General features: G+C 36.6%; 1 protein-coding gene across 1 annotated transcript in view; it reads right to left on the bottom strand.

The window, feature by feature from the left end:
• Positions 1–326: 326 nt before the first annotated feature.
• Positions 327–15,501, bottom strand: part of LOC127632491 (death-associated protein kinase 1-like) — a 108,003-nt gene continuing 92,828 nt past the window's right edge. The window contains exons 19-26 of the mRNA XM_052111089.1: positions 14,222–14,299; positions 11,637–11,853; positions 10,093–10,278; positions 7,688–7,885; positions 6,002–6,140; positions 5,649–5,769; positions 4,743–4,931; positions 327–3,499 (exon numbers count right to left, since the gene is read on the bottom strand). Coding sequence (XP_051967049.1) covers positions 2,231–3,499; positions 4,743–4,931; positions 5,649–5,769; positions 6,002–6,140; positions 7,688–7,885; positions 10,093–10,278; positions 11,637–11,853; positions 14,222–14,299 — 2,397 coding nt within the window. The 3' untranslated portion in view covers positions 327–2,230. The remainder of the gene's footprint in view (positions 3,500–4,742; positions 4,932–5,648; positions 5,770–6,001; positions 6,141–7,687; positions 7,886–10,092; positions 10,279–11,636; positions 11,854–14,221; positions 14,300–15,501) is intronic.

The following is a 15,501-nucleotide window of genomic DNA, read 5'->3' on the forward strand; positions in this document are numbered from 1 at the left end:
GCCAAAATAATGATTTAAATAACCTTACAACACAAATAATACATGGAGTTTAACAGAAGAATTAATGTAAGAGCTTTTATAAAATTATAAGCTTCACATTTCTGCCTTTAAACCCTCCCAAAATTGTCCCCATTCACTTCCATTGTAAGTGCCTCACTGTAACCTCCATTTGTGCTTTTGTTTTTAATTAGGAACATATCAATATGATTTTTTTTTGTGGTAATCCACAATGTGCCACAAATGCTGTTGATTAAGATGAACTTGTATTGAACCTGGAACATTCCTTTAAGTTTAAAATAAAATAACATAGAAGAGAGTCATTGAGTAAACCATTTATTATAAAAAAATCAGTACACTGTAAAGTTAAGGAAGTATTATGAGCATTCAGAGACATGCGTTCAGAACATAATATAAATAGTGGCAAAGGTCTTGTGCAAAGAGATGACTGTACAAGTCTTAAATACAACAGGATACATTCCACTCTGATGTACCTTGTTAAGTGTCTTAAAATGGGAAATCATGAATAACAGCTAAACAGAGAAAAAGCTCCATAATACATAGACTTAATCACAACATAAACATGTTCTTTTGGAATGAGAACAACATATGCCTAGTTCCCTTTAAAAAGTTTGTTGTTTGTAATTTTGGTAAAAGATTTGGGGGAAAGACTGGTTGCAAAATAATATATGGGACAGTTCAGAGTTCTTGGTAATTTTTCAGACAAAAACACAAAACTGCATTTGTTCTTAAGAAGGAAAGCAATGGTATGTGTTTACATGAAACAGTCTTTACTACCATCAACAGTTTTCAAATTGTTACTGCATCTGAGTCCAGCATACCACATTCTATACAATCCAATCAGAAATAATCAATGGCTATTCATTTAAATATTTCTAGTAGAAATATAACTGAGGAACATCAGTATTGTTACAGCTTAACTACAGCACTGCAAATACAAATACATTTTTGGACACCTTTGCCCAATTTCAATCCCTTAAAATAGTGCTGTTGTTTTATTTGGTTTATTTCTCAAGTGTATAGTCAGCACAAATTAAACTTGACTTAAAAGCACAACAACAGTGTAAATGTCTGAAACAGAAAATAGTAAGACAACAGTTGAACAATTATAACAATATTCATGCTAATCAACAGATGCAGAAGACATTATTTTTAAAACATTTTAATGCCTGGAATATGTCATCATTTCCATTTGGCAAGTTGCCAGGACTGCAATATTTTACAAATGTTAATGTCAGCAAATACACAAGGACAAAAGATCTTAAGAACTAGACTTTAAAATAAGGTAGCATGTATTTTGTGTTTCAAGCAATGTTTTGTGTGTGTGTGTGTGCTTGATTTGTCGAATAAAACTCTTGTCTGAAATATGATGTCTATTACTGCAAGAGGGAATGTCCAGGCAGAAAATTTAAACTACCCACTGTTGTATATTTGAGAATAGGTTTAAATCTATTGTTTCACCATAGATATGTTCATCAAAAGGTTTTATAAGAAGGGTAAACATTGAAACATGTGTTTTAACTAATTTCAGGCCATGTCCACACCAATAAATTTTTGTTTGAAAACGTATTGATTTCACTATTTACGTTTCTCATCCACACTAGAGCAGCGTTTTCCACCAACATAATGATGTTTCGTAAATGCTCGAAAATGACCACATATTGTGGAAAATGGCAACGTTAGGAAACTGAAAACTATGTTTTCAAATTAATGGATTAGTGTGGCTATGGCCTAAGTAGGTGGCACACGGCACATCCAATTTTGAAATCTAGAAAGATGGCTCTTTGACAAAAACTTACCATCTTCAAGGCACTCTGTTGTTTGAGTCATTATCTCTTTATCAAGTAATGCTGCCAAGCACTTGGTGATCTATCATTCAGTCATCAAATTTTGTATAATTATGCCATAACAGTTGTCTGAATATATAAAAGAATTTAAAACTGTAGAATAAGGGCATTTTAAGAAAACTCTACTGCAGTTTCCCCTTGGGAATGTGAGACAATCAATAACAGATTTGCAGGAAAAATGTACACAGGCACAGTTTCAGAGATACAGAGGATGAACATTCAAGAAATTGCAACGGGCAACAACATGAATATGAACGTAGTATCTAATTCAAATACTTCAGCCTTACAAAACCAGGAAGCTGAGATTTAACACCACTCCACTGGTTAAATTGCACGTTTCTCTACAGACAGTGAAACACTGTGTCCTAACGAGAGATCACGGAACTGATGGAGTTGTAAGAAGTGCCGCCCCCATTGCACACCGGGCTGTAGGGCTCTGGTGGAGTGCCCAGAATCTCCACATTGCCCCGGAACACTGGCGCAGCTCTAAGAAGGAAATCCGCCGCATCGCGACGGCCAAGTTCTCGCAATTTTGCAACCAAAACACCTATGGTCGAATCTTGTCGCTGGCTCCACTCTTGCAGAAGTGCGGCTGTTGGGCTGGGGAGGGAAAGTGGGTCTGTAGGCGGAGTCCCATTGGTGCCAGCACTGTATTTAGCAGCCATCTCGCTAAGACCCAAGTTCATGGCAAGTAAACACCAGTCTTTTCCAAGGGCATCAGGTGGATCCAGCAGGCGGCAGAGCTTGCGTCGGGCCAGAGGACTGACCTCCACCACGTGCACCTCTCCACCGAGACAGCCCTGTTTGTAGACCTGGGTGCAACCTAATGCTACGATACTAACAAAGCTCTCGCGATAGCCACCCATGGTGTTGGATAGGGCGTTCTCGCCACGTGCTTGAGCACGGAAAAAGTCCCTCGGTTGGTAGAGCATGATGGGGCCATGGTGCTCCCGTAGCTGCTGAGGGCTTAGATAATGTCGGGCGGTAAGCAAACCAGGCAATGTAGCAGCCAAAAGACCCTCGGCCATGCCACACAATGTGTCCAACAGTGCATAGCAACGTCCAGGGTCTGCTTCAGGTCCTCGTAACTGTACCTCCATGCCCTGTCCGTGGTTAACAAGCAGAACCAGAGCCTCAGCACCACCAAGTACAACCCGAGCTCCTCCAGTCCACAATCGAACATCCTCAGCTTCAACCTCAGGCTTTTGCTGCCGGCTCCATCGACACAAGTTCACTTGCAGCTTATGGAAGAGTCCACAAGGAAAAGGCGCCAAGTGCTCTGCAGGGACCAAGCGCACTCCACCGTAAAGCAAAGTGTCTTCCCCTTCGATGTCTTCCTCGTCAGTCCAGGTGTGCTGCAGGCCACCTGTGCGTATGAGGGCAGGGATATCAACCATACCAGGGTTGGCCAAGTCCCGTGCACATACATCCATGGCATCCAGCACCTGGAGAAGTTCATCAATGTCACCTTCAGAGACAAGAGTTTGGAGTTCTTCTATGCGGTAGCGGCCGCGGTAATGGTGGATGGCTTTGGGGGTTTCAATAGAGAGAAGCTTGCAGAGTACATTACTACACAGCCACCGAGGGTCTAATAGGACAACGTCTTGGACAGTCTCACTCTGCATGATGTTAATCTAGAGAAAATAAGGGATATAAAGAATTTAATAAAAAAGAAAAACAATAAAAAAAACAGAACAGGATGACAGCAAGGAATTGTATTCATGAATAACAAAACATCCCCTGATTTTAGGTATATTCATCTTATCTTAAAACCAATTTTTTCAGGACAGCTTTTACTTTATTATTAAATTGTTAGCATTCTGTTTTATTATTAACTGTGTTTTAATATGCATGTATATATTCTCTATTTGATTGTCTTTTTTTATGGACAGTGTCTTGAGAAGCTACCTTTAGAAGTGCTTTATAAAAATAAGCTAGTTATAAATAAGTAATGAATAATTTTTTCCACCAACATTCTGCCTTAATTTAGCAGTGAAAATTTAGCAAACCTTTTTAGATTTAACATTTATTAATTATTTAAAATAAATGTATAACATTATTCTGTGTTATATTACCCTGGCTTTAATGCTGCTGAGGGAATAACAGTATATTTGGCATCTTTTTCTTTTCTGACTGCTGAAATCCTCGGCTCACTTTTTTTATTTTATTTTGAAAAGGCCATTGAAAGGTAATTGTGGAATTTTTCTTTAGCTGTTGGAGCAAATGGGAAAATAAAAATAATATTCGCTCTGGTCTCCATTTCACTGCTATATAAGTTTGTCCCACTACAGTTTACTTCCACGTTCCAAACCTGGAAAAGTGAAAAGAATCCATGTATTTCACTAACCTAACTGTAAGCTGCTTGCACTTGCCAAGCAGCAACTTGGCACATTAATATAGAATGTATAGTCATTGTAAAACAACATGGCTTATTTAATCAGAATTTAGAGTCTTGAACTATCCATTTTATGTGTTTGAGTGTTATCTCTACAATGAAAACATTGATGACTAATATTGATGAAAAATGACAAATTCACCCTCTCTCTGTATCTGTTAAAGCTGTTTTTGTAATGGTTCTGGCTAGTCAATAGACTGAAAAGGCCCCTATTCACTTGCTAACACCCACAAATTAATTACCATGACTGTGTATGTAGATGTTCTTTTGAGTACCTTTGGGGTAATGGATGTGGAATCTGTAGTGTGGGTGTATGCAATAAAGTGTATAAAAACAATAGTTTTAATTAATAATACAATCAGTTTCAAATATTCTTAACACCCACAGCACTACACCCATAAATAAAATGTGCAAAGCTTTTTAATCATCTGCTAATAACTGTAATGCTACTTGAACACACACACACACACACACACACACACCTCTCCCATGCTGTGAAGTTGTAAAGCCAGTTCCCGCAGATCATCTTCACTGGCCAAAGGGTTGATTTGATCCTGCACATCCACAACAAAACGCTGCCATGACATTAGCTGGTTTGGCCCATTCAATTTGCGCCAGGAGGGCAGAGTGGACAACAGCTTCTCTGCTAACTGAGTCATAGGCCTGCAGGTCTGTGAAAGACAGTGAGAAAAGAGATGAGAAACAACGGCTAGGGCAGAACAATAAAAAAAAAAAAAAATTGTACATTTTTTGAAGAAAATATGAGTGGCTGCAAAACGCTGCAATGCGGTTGCTAGGGGGTTCTGAGTGGTTGCTAGTTAATTACTTAATATTAATTACCAAGTAAAAAAAAATCCCCTAGATATATGGCTTGGGTCTTCTTCAATGTACACAATGTGAGATTATTTTCAATCATTTGAGCAAAAAAAAAAGAACTGTGGTAAAACTTTTCCAGTGGTTACTTGATTACAAGACAAAGATTTTTGAATATATTGTGAATACTTCAAAGTATATTTTGTATAATGTGTATATTATGTGTATACTGTGCAGTATGTATCATGTACATCAGTGTATTATCTAGTCACTTAAAGACTACAATTTTGATGAAACTGCACCTTAGACTTAGAAATACCAGTTTACAGAGACTGCATTCAAAAAGAGCATATTTTAGAGCGGAGCATATCTAGAAAAATGTACATCCACTATACGAATTTAAGCATTTTTAATATTTTATTATTTCCAGGCCTGGAAATCACACTTTCAAAATGTCCTAATATTTTAAGGTGCTCCATGACAGAGGGAACCCTGTACAGTCCATAAGAAGTATTTATTAATGTGACAATTTGAATAAGCAGGGATATGTGCAACAGAGTAGAGACTGATTTTACTGAGATTATGTTGTTTCGGAGCTCTAACAGAAGGTTTCTCAGCAGCTTTATGTCTTTGGAGTTGGATGCTCCTGCATCCATGATAAAGAGCTTCTCATCGATCTGCAGATCATTCCCAAACCTGAGAGAGAGAGAGAGAGAGAGAGAGAGAGTGAGTTTATAATACAATGAGTTTAAAATAAACAAATCCCATTTAATGCTGAGTACTGGAAAATCTATTAACAAGTTTATCAATGTGATCAATCAAATCAATTTAATCATTCAATATAAATCAGTCCTCTAAATATGAATCTCAAAAATGGATCTTACAGGTCTATCGGTCTCAAAATGAAAGTTTATATTAATATGATCACCTGTTTCGGACTTCTTTCAGAAGAGATCTCTCCTTGTCATAGCTAAACTCTCCACCAAATGATCGAGGCAGATTCACAATGTCAGCATGTGTGGCCACCAGCACCACATGCAGTGGATTCCTGATCTTCCCTCCAAAGGCTGTGGACACCACAAAGCACCAGACTTAACCTCTATTCTTTATTGTGTATTTAACATCTATAACCTCATTGCATATTCTCAACTCATACAGCAATTCTGAACTATCAGAGGACCATAGACCAAGAACTAAAGGCCTAGATTAAGACAGATCAATCAATGCTCTGACTCTAGTGACTCTAGTTTTGTTTTGTTTTTTGGCATTATCCACAGTATTATGGAAGTGGCTGCTACAGTATTTACACATATTAATCAAGCTTCAAGAGAGAATTTGAGGTGAGAAATGAGAAAAACTACAAACAATACACATGACAACATAGAGAATGGTAAACAGTGAAAAGGAAAATATATAACACCGTGTCAATGACATACAGAGTACAACCTTACATGCATGAACTAATTTATTTTATTGCATTTTAAGAGCAGGGCTTAGAGTCTTTAATCATGAGAGAAATGGCAGAGACAGTGAACACTTGTATAAATGCAATGCACCAAATAAGTGGCATGATTGGTCAAAGGAATACTCTGGGTTCAAACCAAATCAAGCTGAATCGACAGCAATCATGGCACAATGCTGATTACTACCAAACTTTTTTTGATTGACCATTCTTTTCTTAAAAAAAGCAAAAATGGAGGTCACGTTGAAGCACTTACAATGGAAGTGAATGGGGCCAATTTTTGGGGGGATTAAAGGCAGAAATATGTAGGCGGAGTCCCTACATATTTTATAAAAGCTTATTATTTTATAAAAGCACTGACATTTATTCTTCTGTTAAAACTCATGTTTTATTTGAGCTGTAAAGTTGTTTGAATCACAGTTTTTACAGTCGTTTTAGGGGTTGTTAACATTATATCATCATGGAAACGAAGTTGTAAAATTAGTTATAACTTTACACATAAAAGGTTAGTAAGTGATTTTATCACACTAAAATCATGTTAACATGCATATTGTTTATATCTTGTGGCTATAAGTTTGACATAGCCCCATTCACTTCCATTGTAAGTGTCTCACTGTAACCCAGATATTTTTTTAAGAAAGGAAGGGCAAGTCAAAATTAATTTATGTTGTAATCAATATTATGCCACAAATGCTGTCGATTGAGCTTAACTTGTATTGAACCTGGAATATTCATTTAAAGTGTTTGTAATTTACCGAATATTAGGATGGTTAGTAAATGTTGATTTGAATTGAACATTATGGAAAAGAAACTCCAATTTGTGGCTAACTGAGGAGACAAGAGACTGACGAATAAAACAGAGGAATAATACTAGTCTGTAACGAAGTGTTAAAACACAACAAATGGAAAAGTGAAAGGTGCAATTTCGTAACATGCTTCAAAATACCAAGTCTATTTTTGAAATGCATAATTATAGAGTTGATGCTTTCAAAATGTTCTTGTTTTTCTAATGTCTTTCAAGTCCTCTTATTCATTGACTTCACACATTCCATTGGTTCCTGCAATTATAATAATGAAAAAACCATCCTGAGAACAAGAGGGAAAAAATCTTTACAATGCAAAGTGTAGTATCATGAGACCACACACACATACCAATGTTGTCCTCGGGCAGAGTGAGAACCTTGAGGCAGTTGAGCCAAAATGTGACCTGGTTCAGCTGAGTCTCATAGGGCTCCTCCAGACTGAATAAAACCAGGTGAATCGCGGTGGCATCATTTGCAGCAAAGTAGTCATATGAGCAGTAGTAGACTGGATTACCAGAGAACTCCCATATACTGAAGTCTCCTACACCTGAAAACAAGCATACAAACATATATATATATATATATATATATATATATATATATATATATATATATATATATATATATATATATATATATATATATATATATATATATATATATATACTTAATTATATTATTTTATTGCATGGCTCTCTGAAATACTTGATTCTATCCTACTGATCACCCTGTCAGGGTGTATTTTGTGATGATGACCGGCTGACTGTACAGTTGAAGTCAGAAGTTTACACTTTACTTAGGTTGAATCATTAAAACACATTTCTTTATTTAATATTAGCAAACTATGAATTTGGCAAATAATTTAGGACATCTACTCTGTGCATGATAGGAGTAATTTTTCTAACAATTGTTTACAGACAGATTATTTCACTTTTAATTGACTATATCACAATTCCAGTGGATCAGAAGTTTACATACACTAAGTTAACTGTGCCTTTAAGCTGCTTGGACAATTCCATTAAATTATGTCAAGCCTTTAGAAAATTTGATTCTTAATTGGAGGTGTACCTGTGGATGTATTTTAAGGCCTACCTCTTTGCTTTACAAAATGGGAAAATCAAAAGAAATCTGTCAAAACCTCAGAAAAAGAATTGTGGACTGGTTCATCCTTGGGAACAATTTCCAAATGTCTGAAGGTACCACGTTCATCTGTACAAACAGTAGTATGCAAGTATATGCATGGGACCATGCAGTCATCATTCCGCTCAGGAAGGAGATGCATTCTGTCTCATAGCGATGAACATAATTTGGTGCGAAAAGTGCAAATCAATCCCAGAACAACAGCAAAGGACCTTGTAAAGATGCTGGAGGAAACAGGTAGACAAGTATCTATATCCACAGTGAAACATGTCCTATATCAACATAACTTGGAAGCCTGCTCAGCAAGGAATAAGCCACTGCTCCGAAACCGGCATAAAAAAGACAGACTACAGTTTGCAAGTGCACATGGGGACAAAGATCTTAATTTTTGGAGAATTTTTGGCTAGTCAATTGAAAAACATTTTGAACTGTTTGGCCATAATGACCATCACTATGTTTGGAGGAAAAAGGGTAAAGCTTGCAAGCTGAAGAACACCATCCAACCATGAAGCATGAGGGTGGCAGCATCATGTTGTGGGGGAGCTTTGCTGCTGGAGGGACTGGTGCACTTCACAAAACAGATGACATTATGAGGAAGGAAAATTATGTGAATATATTGAAGCAAAAGCTCAAGATATCAGCCAGGAAGATAAAGCTCAGTCACAAATTGGGTCTTCCAAATGGAAAATGACCAAGCATACCTAAACAGTTGAGGAAAAATGCCTTAAGACCACAATCCAATAGAAATTTTGTGGGCAGAACTGAAAAAGCATGTGCAAGCAAGGAGGCCTACATACCTGACTCAGTTACACCAGTTCTGTCTGGAGGAATGGGCCAAAATTCCAGCAACTTATTGTGAGACGTTTGTGGAAGGCTACCCAAAATATTTAACCCAAGTTGAACAACTTAAAGGCAATGCTACCAAATACTAACAAAGTGTATGTAAACTTCTGACCCACTGAGAATTTGATGAAAGTAATAAAAGCTGAAATAAATAATTCTCTCTACTGACATTCCATGTTCTTAAAATAAAGTATGAGTATGAGTAAATGTCAGAGTTTAAATGTATTTGGCTAAGGTGTTTGTAAACTTCTGACTTCAAATGTACATTATCCAGTTAATTTACACTTCCAGTCAAAAGTCTGGACACCCATGACTGAATTTATGCTTCACAAAATCTTAAAAACCTTCTTAAGGTTTAAATTCTTAAATAATATTTATAAATTGTGCCAAAATATGAATCTCTTCACGAAACAAAACACTTGAATAAAAAAATGTATTAAATGAATGAGCTGAACCCAGTGAGGGGTGGCTACTTTGAAGAAGCTAAAATATAAGCTAGGTTGTTTTTTTTGGTCACTACATACACAACACTCAATTCCCTTATTTCCATTTGTGTTATTTCATAGTTTTGATGACTTTACTATTACTTAAAAATTTATTAAATAAAAGGATTATATAAACAGGTAGTGTATATAATATTTTTTATGTAAACAATCCTATAAACTAAAGAGCTAAATGTAAATGCAAGAGTCCTAATCTAACTGCATTGTGGAACATAACACATTTTCAAACAAAAAAAATAATGATCCTCATTATAAACGAGTCTCACACCATTGACATTGGCATTCTGGATGTCGATGGCTTTGGTGGCAGTGTCGTCGGCCATAGAGAGAGCATTGTGTACGGGACTGAAGACCTCCAGAACTCCTTTAGTCAAACTGGGCTCAAACATCATACTGCGGCTACGCACACTTACATTCTCACAGCCCGGGTACAGGTTAGAGATGCTCACAGACACTGCACACACAAGGTAACATACAGCGTGCACACGCACACACACACACACACACACACACACACACACACACACACGGAGAGAAAACAAAGTGAAATATTAAGATTTATTAAAATATTTCGGAATATTCAGGAAAAATTGGGGTTGATATGAAAAATAGTGAAATGTATTGCTAATTAAAATCATTTAATCATTTGCGATGACCCACCAGATGGAGGAGCTCTTTACTAAGGCCTGATTACAGTTCCCCCAATGTTGACAGAAAGGAAATATTTTGATCAAGTTCCTTTTTCTGCTGTATTCTTGTGAGTTAAACATAAAACCTTTTTTTTAGGGTTAAAAAAAATCTACATTGATCTGCAGGACAAATACTGTTGCATAAGTTAAGCATTTCTCTGTAATAGGGCTAGTGTGGCCTAGAAGTTAAATATCTGGACTGGTAATTGAACAGGCAGCTCCAATTCTACTGATTGGATAAGCAATGTTTGAAGATAATGTAAAATGACTATAAACACACACCTATGACCATGCATTCTATATTAATGCAACTACTGTAAACAGTCTATCGTTTGGAGAATGAACTATATTACTTGGCCAAAGATATGTTCATTGCTATTATTATACTATAGCCCTGTTGCCAAAATTGTATAAAATCAGTAAGCCATTCAAGTCTGTGCACTACATTGATTGTACAATGGGTTAGGATTTATCCACTTTGCTTCATGCCTTATAACATCCCTTACCCATGGTCAAATTACAGTAACATACAGCCTTCTGACTTTCTGCTTTATTATGTTACAAAAAAAAAATCAGATAATGGAGTTTAGATAATAAGACTTGAAAAGTATGTCAGAGGACAGCACCAATCAATTCTTCTGCTACAGCAAACAGACTTCTGAAGGAAACATAACTTTAATGAAGTGTGTAAAAAGGGTTTGTAAGAATGACATAATATATTATTAAAATAGTATATAGAAAAACACAGAGGTACTAATGACCATTTTAGTTCATAGAAATACTGTGAGAGTCTCAGATGACTCAAAAGTTTTTTTTATATCCTGCAAATGTGTTAGTCACACCATCCTCCATATGTTTAGCACTATCAACACCTTTCACTGAACTTTGGATCTTTATGAAAACGTTTCCCTTTTTGACAATACTTCCTCAATTTGGCTGCAGCAACATTTGTGAGAAAAAAAAAGCTTTATAACACAGGCTTTATTTTGATGTGATTCCGCATTCCAAGGATAGCACAAGATGACTTGTATGTGTTAATTTGGGAATGGGTGAATAAAACAAAAAGTTGCCAAGAAGAATTTCCAGTGCTTCTTTAAATGCAGAGAGAAAACCATCAACATACCTGAAGGTTTGGAGCTGACCGGAGAGGCAGGGTGTCGGACAGGATTGGTCAGTCTGGTTCTCCTCCTCCTGAAGAAACTCCGCAAGATCCCACACTTTAAAGACTCCACCAGAGTGCTCTTCCCGGCTCCTGAATGGCCGAACAGCTTGAATTTAATACGAGGTTGGAGGGTCTGTGTAGGCCGCAGCTGCTGGATGTAAATGGTTTTATGGTTGTCCTGTAATAATCACAAAGGGCAAATAAATTAACACAATACACTGTGACATTTGGACCAATGACACAATGTTAATGTGACTAAGAATGTGTAGGGAATTCTAATGAGTGTAATTTATAGGCCCTTAAGAGCTAGGATTCATGTGAAATATGTTAACTGAGCATAATCTATTTTATGACATATGCAAATAGTAAGTTGGCAAGTATAACCATATACAGAGTGTCTAAAAGTCTAAGACCACATTGAAAATCTAGAATTTAAAAAAATGAATTTTTTGGGAATTATGAATTAATGAAGGAAAATATCAGACTTGGCACTATATCTACATTGCTACTCAAATAAGCACATTTATGACATTGACCATGTGAAATCCTTTGTATGGAAGATCAGATTTCCTTGCTTCCATTGAAGCACACAAGATGCTCTTTGGAACATTCTTAAAAGCTCGAGTGCTTGTTGTCAATAAAGCAAAAGGGGGACATACCAAACACTAAGAAACTATGAAATTTGACATCTCAAAATGTAAAATAAAAGCATTTTCACAAGAGGTCTCAGGCTCATTAAAATTACCTTCGAAATCTTGCCTGGTACTAAACAGTAAGTCTGTGGTTAATAGATAAACCATAAACCCGATCTGAAGATCAAATCTTAGCAGTTGAAGCATTAAAATGATCAAAACACAAAATAAACTGATGTAAAATGAAGACTAAATGAGATTAGCCTAATTTTAAGATTACCTCATTTATGTTTAAAGCTGCACACAGAGTCCATGAGGCATTAACTTCAGAATAAATTTTAGATATAGATATATAGATATATATATACACACACACACACCAATCAGCCACAACATTAAAACCACCTGCCTAATATTGTGTAGGTGTAATATCCCCATCGTGCTGCCAAAACAGTGCCAACCCACATCTCAGAATGACAATTTTAATGGTTTAAACAAATTTAAAATGGTTATCTGAGTTTTAATAGATAAATCAGCAGCAGTGCATAAAATCATGCAGATACGGGTCAGGAGCTTCAGTTATTGTTCACATCAACCATCAGAATGGGGAAAAATGTGATCTCAGTGATTTTGACTGTGGCATGATTGTTGGTGCCAGATGGGCAGGTTTGAACATTTCTGTAACTGCTGATCTCCTGGGATTTTCATGCACAACAGTCTTTTGAATTTACTTCGAATGGTGCCAAAAACATCCAGTGAGCGGCAGTTCTGTGGATGGAAATGCCTTGTTGATGAGAGAGGTCAACAGAGAATGGCCAGACTGGTTGGAACTGACAAAGTCTACATGAACTCAGATAACCGCTCTGCACAACTATGGTGAGAATAATATAATCTTAGAATGCTATTCTGAGATGCGGGTTGGCGCTGTTTTGGCGGCACAAGCAGAACCTACACAATATTAGGCAGGTGGTTTTAATGTTGTGGCTGATTAGGGTGTATATACATTATATATGTATATATATGATAAAGGAGGGTCAGAAATGTATGGGACCCCAGGGCCGTAATTACATTTTTACGTTTGTATAATCTGATAGATTTTATTGGCTTAGTTCATTCATACAAAATATGAGTTGAACATGAGATGTTGATATAATTTTATAGGATACAACCTAATTACTCAGGATGAAAATGTATTTCAATTAACTGATAAAAAGGATAACAGTAAAGGATAAACACTGTGTTATAAAAAGGTTATAAAAATATTCCCCCATGAAGGTAAATATTTTTAATTCTAAAAAAATAAGAGGGTAGAAATATGGCCTCATAATAAAAACATTAATTTCTGACATTATATTACAGATATAAAAGCAACACTGCAGAGCTCAAATTGTTCACAAATTCAAACATGGTGTGTCATGATGTGTCACACGAGGTTCGACGTCAATGGTGCCAAATGTTATAAGCAGTAGTGATGCAACAAATTTTAATATGAGCAATTACAAATCACACCAATGTGCTACAGCAAAGGGGAAGATTTTCAGTAAATAAAGCAACAACTGTAAACAGCATAAATAATTAAATAACACATAAATAATAAAACAACTTTTTACTGTCAGCTAGTGGTCACCATTCACTTTATTTGTATGAAAAAGAACAATGAGAGCATCCACCCTAACACATCTGATTGCGTCCCAAAAGGAAATTAATGTGTAAATGATAACTAAATGAAAAATGTATTTTCATTTTTGTGTGAACTATCTAATCAATGATAGTTGTATATGACTGTAAAACTGACATCTCCTGCAGGTGTCATATGAAAGGCAAGGATATTGTACGCCTTCACAAATAAATGATGTAATGCTAATGAGAGACTCTTGAGTGTCAGTGAGATGAATAATAAAGAAACACTCTCACCTTTTTCAGTTTGGCCAGCAGCACTGCTACATGTTCCTGATGTTCAGCATTTGCCAGATCTTCTGCTGTCTTTCCATCCTGCAGGAGAGAGAGAGAATGACAATGAAGGATAAACTGCAGCACAAGAACATTACAGGGCCCATCTGGTGTCCACTGACTCAGATGAATAAGCAAAGCTAGATAAATAAAGACCATCAGCCTTTGATCTGCTCAGTATTACCTGTCCATCTTACTGCAATAATGCTTTCACAGACAGATAGTGAGAGATCGAGAAAAACTGCTAGAGAGAGAGAGAAAATGAATGAGTTTTGTGGGTAGAAGGTGTAAAGTGAAAGTGAGAAGCTAAGAAAGGAAAGTGAGAAAGAAAGAGACAAGAGAGAATATCATCTTCCAGCTCAACAGCACACATCACAGTATGTTTGAAAAGATGTCGGAGACAAACAGCAGGTATTATGGCTAAAAGAAATGACAGGTGTGTAATGCTGCCTTCAAGTCATGTCAGTTCAAATGTTTTAACAATAAATCACTTTAAAATTGGGTTAGTACAGACAATGCATTTTGGTGCCTAAATAATTAACTAAGCTCAAAACTGGTTTAGCAACAATTGAAAATAGCAATAGGCAAAATTATAGGATAACGAATGCCAAAAAATGAATCGCAAATAACTGCATATATTTCAGAGCCACTGAACACCTGCACTTGACAGCAGTGATTTACTGTACATTAGGCTGTCAATCACATACATCGCTATTTCAATTATTGGCCGTTTGTGGCAAAGCCCTGTCCATTTGATAGCTTGAGCATTCATTATATATAAAAGCCAGGTTTCAAGGCCTGGGGTGCCCAATCCTGCACCTGGATGACAACTGTCCAAAAGAGTTTACTTCCAACACTAATCAAACACACCTGAACAAGCTTTTCAAGGTTTTCAGGACTACTTGAAAATGACAGGCAGGTTGGTTTTGATTAGGTAAACTCTGCAGGACAGTGGCCCTCAAGGAGCAGAATTGGGCACCCCTGTTCTAGACGGTACAAAATTAATTGAATATGTAATGTCCAAAAAGCAATCAGATGCTTGTTCCAATGCAAGTCGGCATCTTGAAGCACGGTTTCCAGGTAGGTCCCAAAATGGTCTGTTTTTTCCAATTTACATTGATCTTTGCTATATTAAAATGGTACAGGTACCTGCCATAAACTGTGAAAGGTGCAGTGCTATGTGCTACGACCGCGGGCAACGTCTTATTACACTTTCATTAGAGCACTAATTTTAAGTGCAATCT

Source organism: Xyrauchen texanus, chromosome 3 (genome assembly GCF_025860055.1).
Source record: "Xyrauchen texanus isolate HMW12.3.18 chromosome 3, RBS_HiC_50CHRs, whole genome shotgun sequence".
In the NCBI taxonomy this organism is placed as follows: Eukaryota; Metazoa; Chordata; class Actinopteri; order Cypriniformes; family Catostomidae; genus Xyrauchen; species Xyrauchen texanus.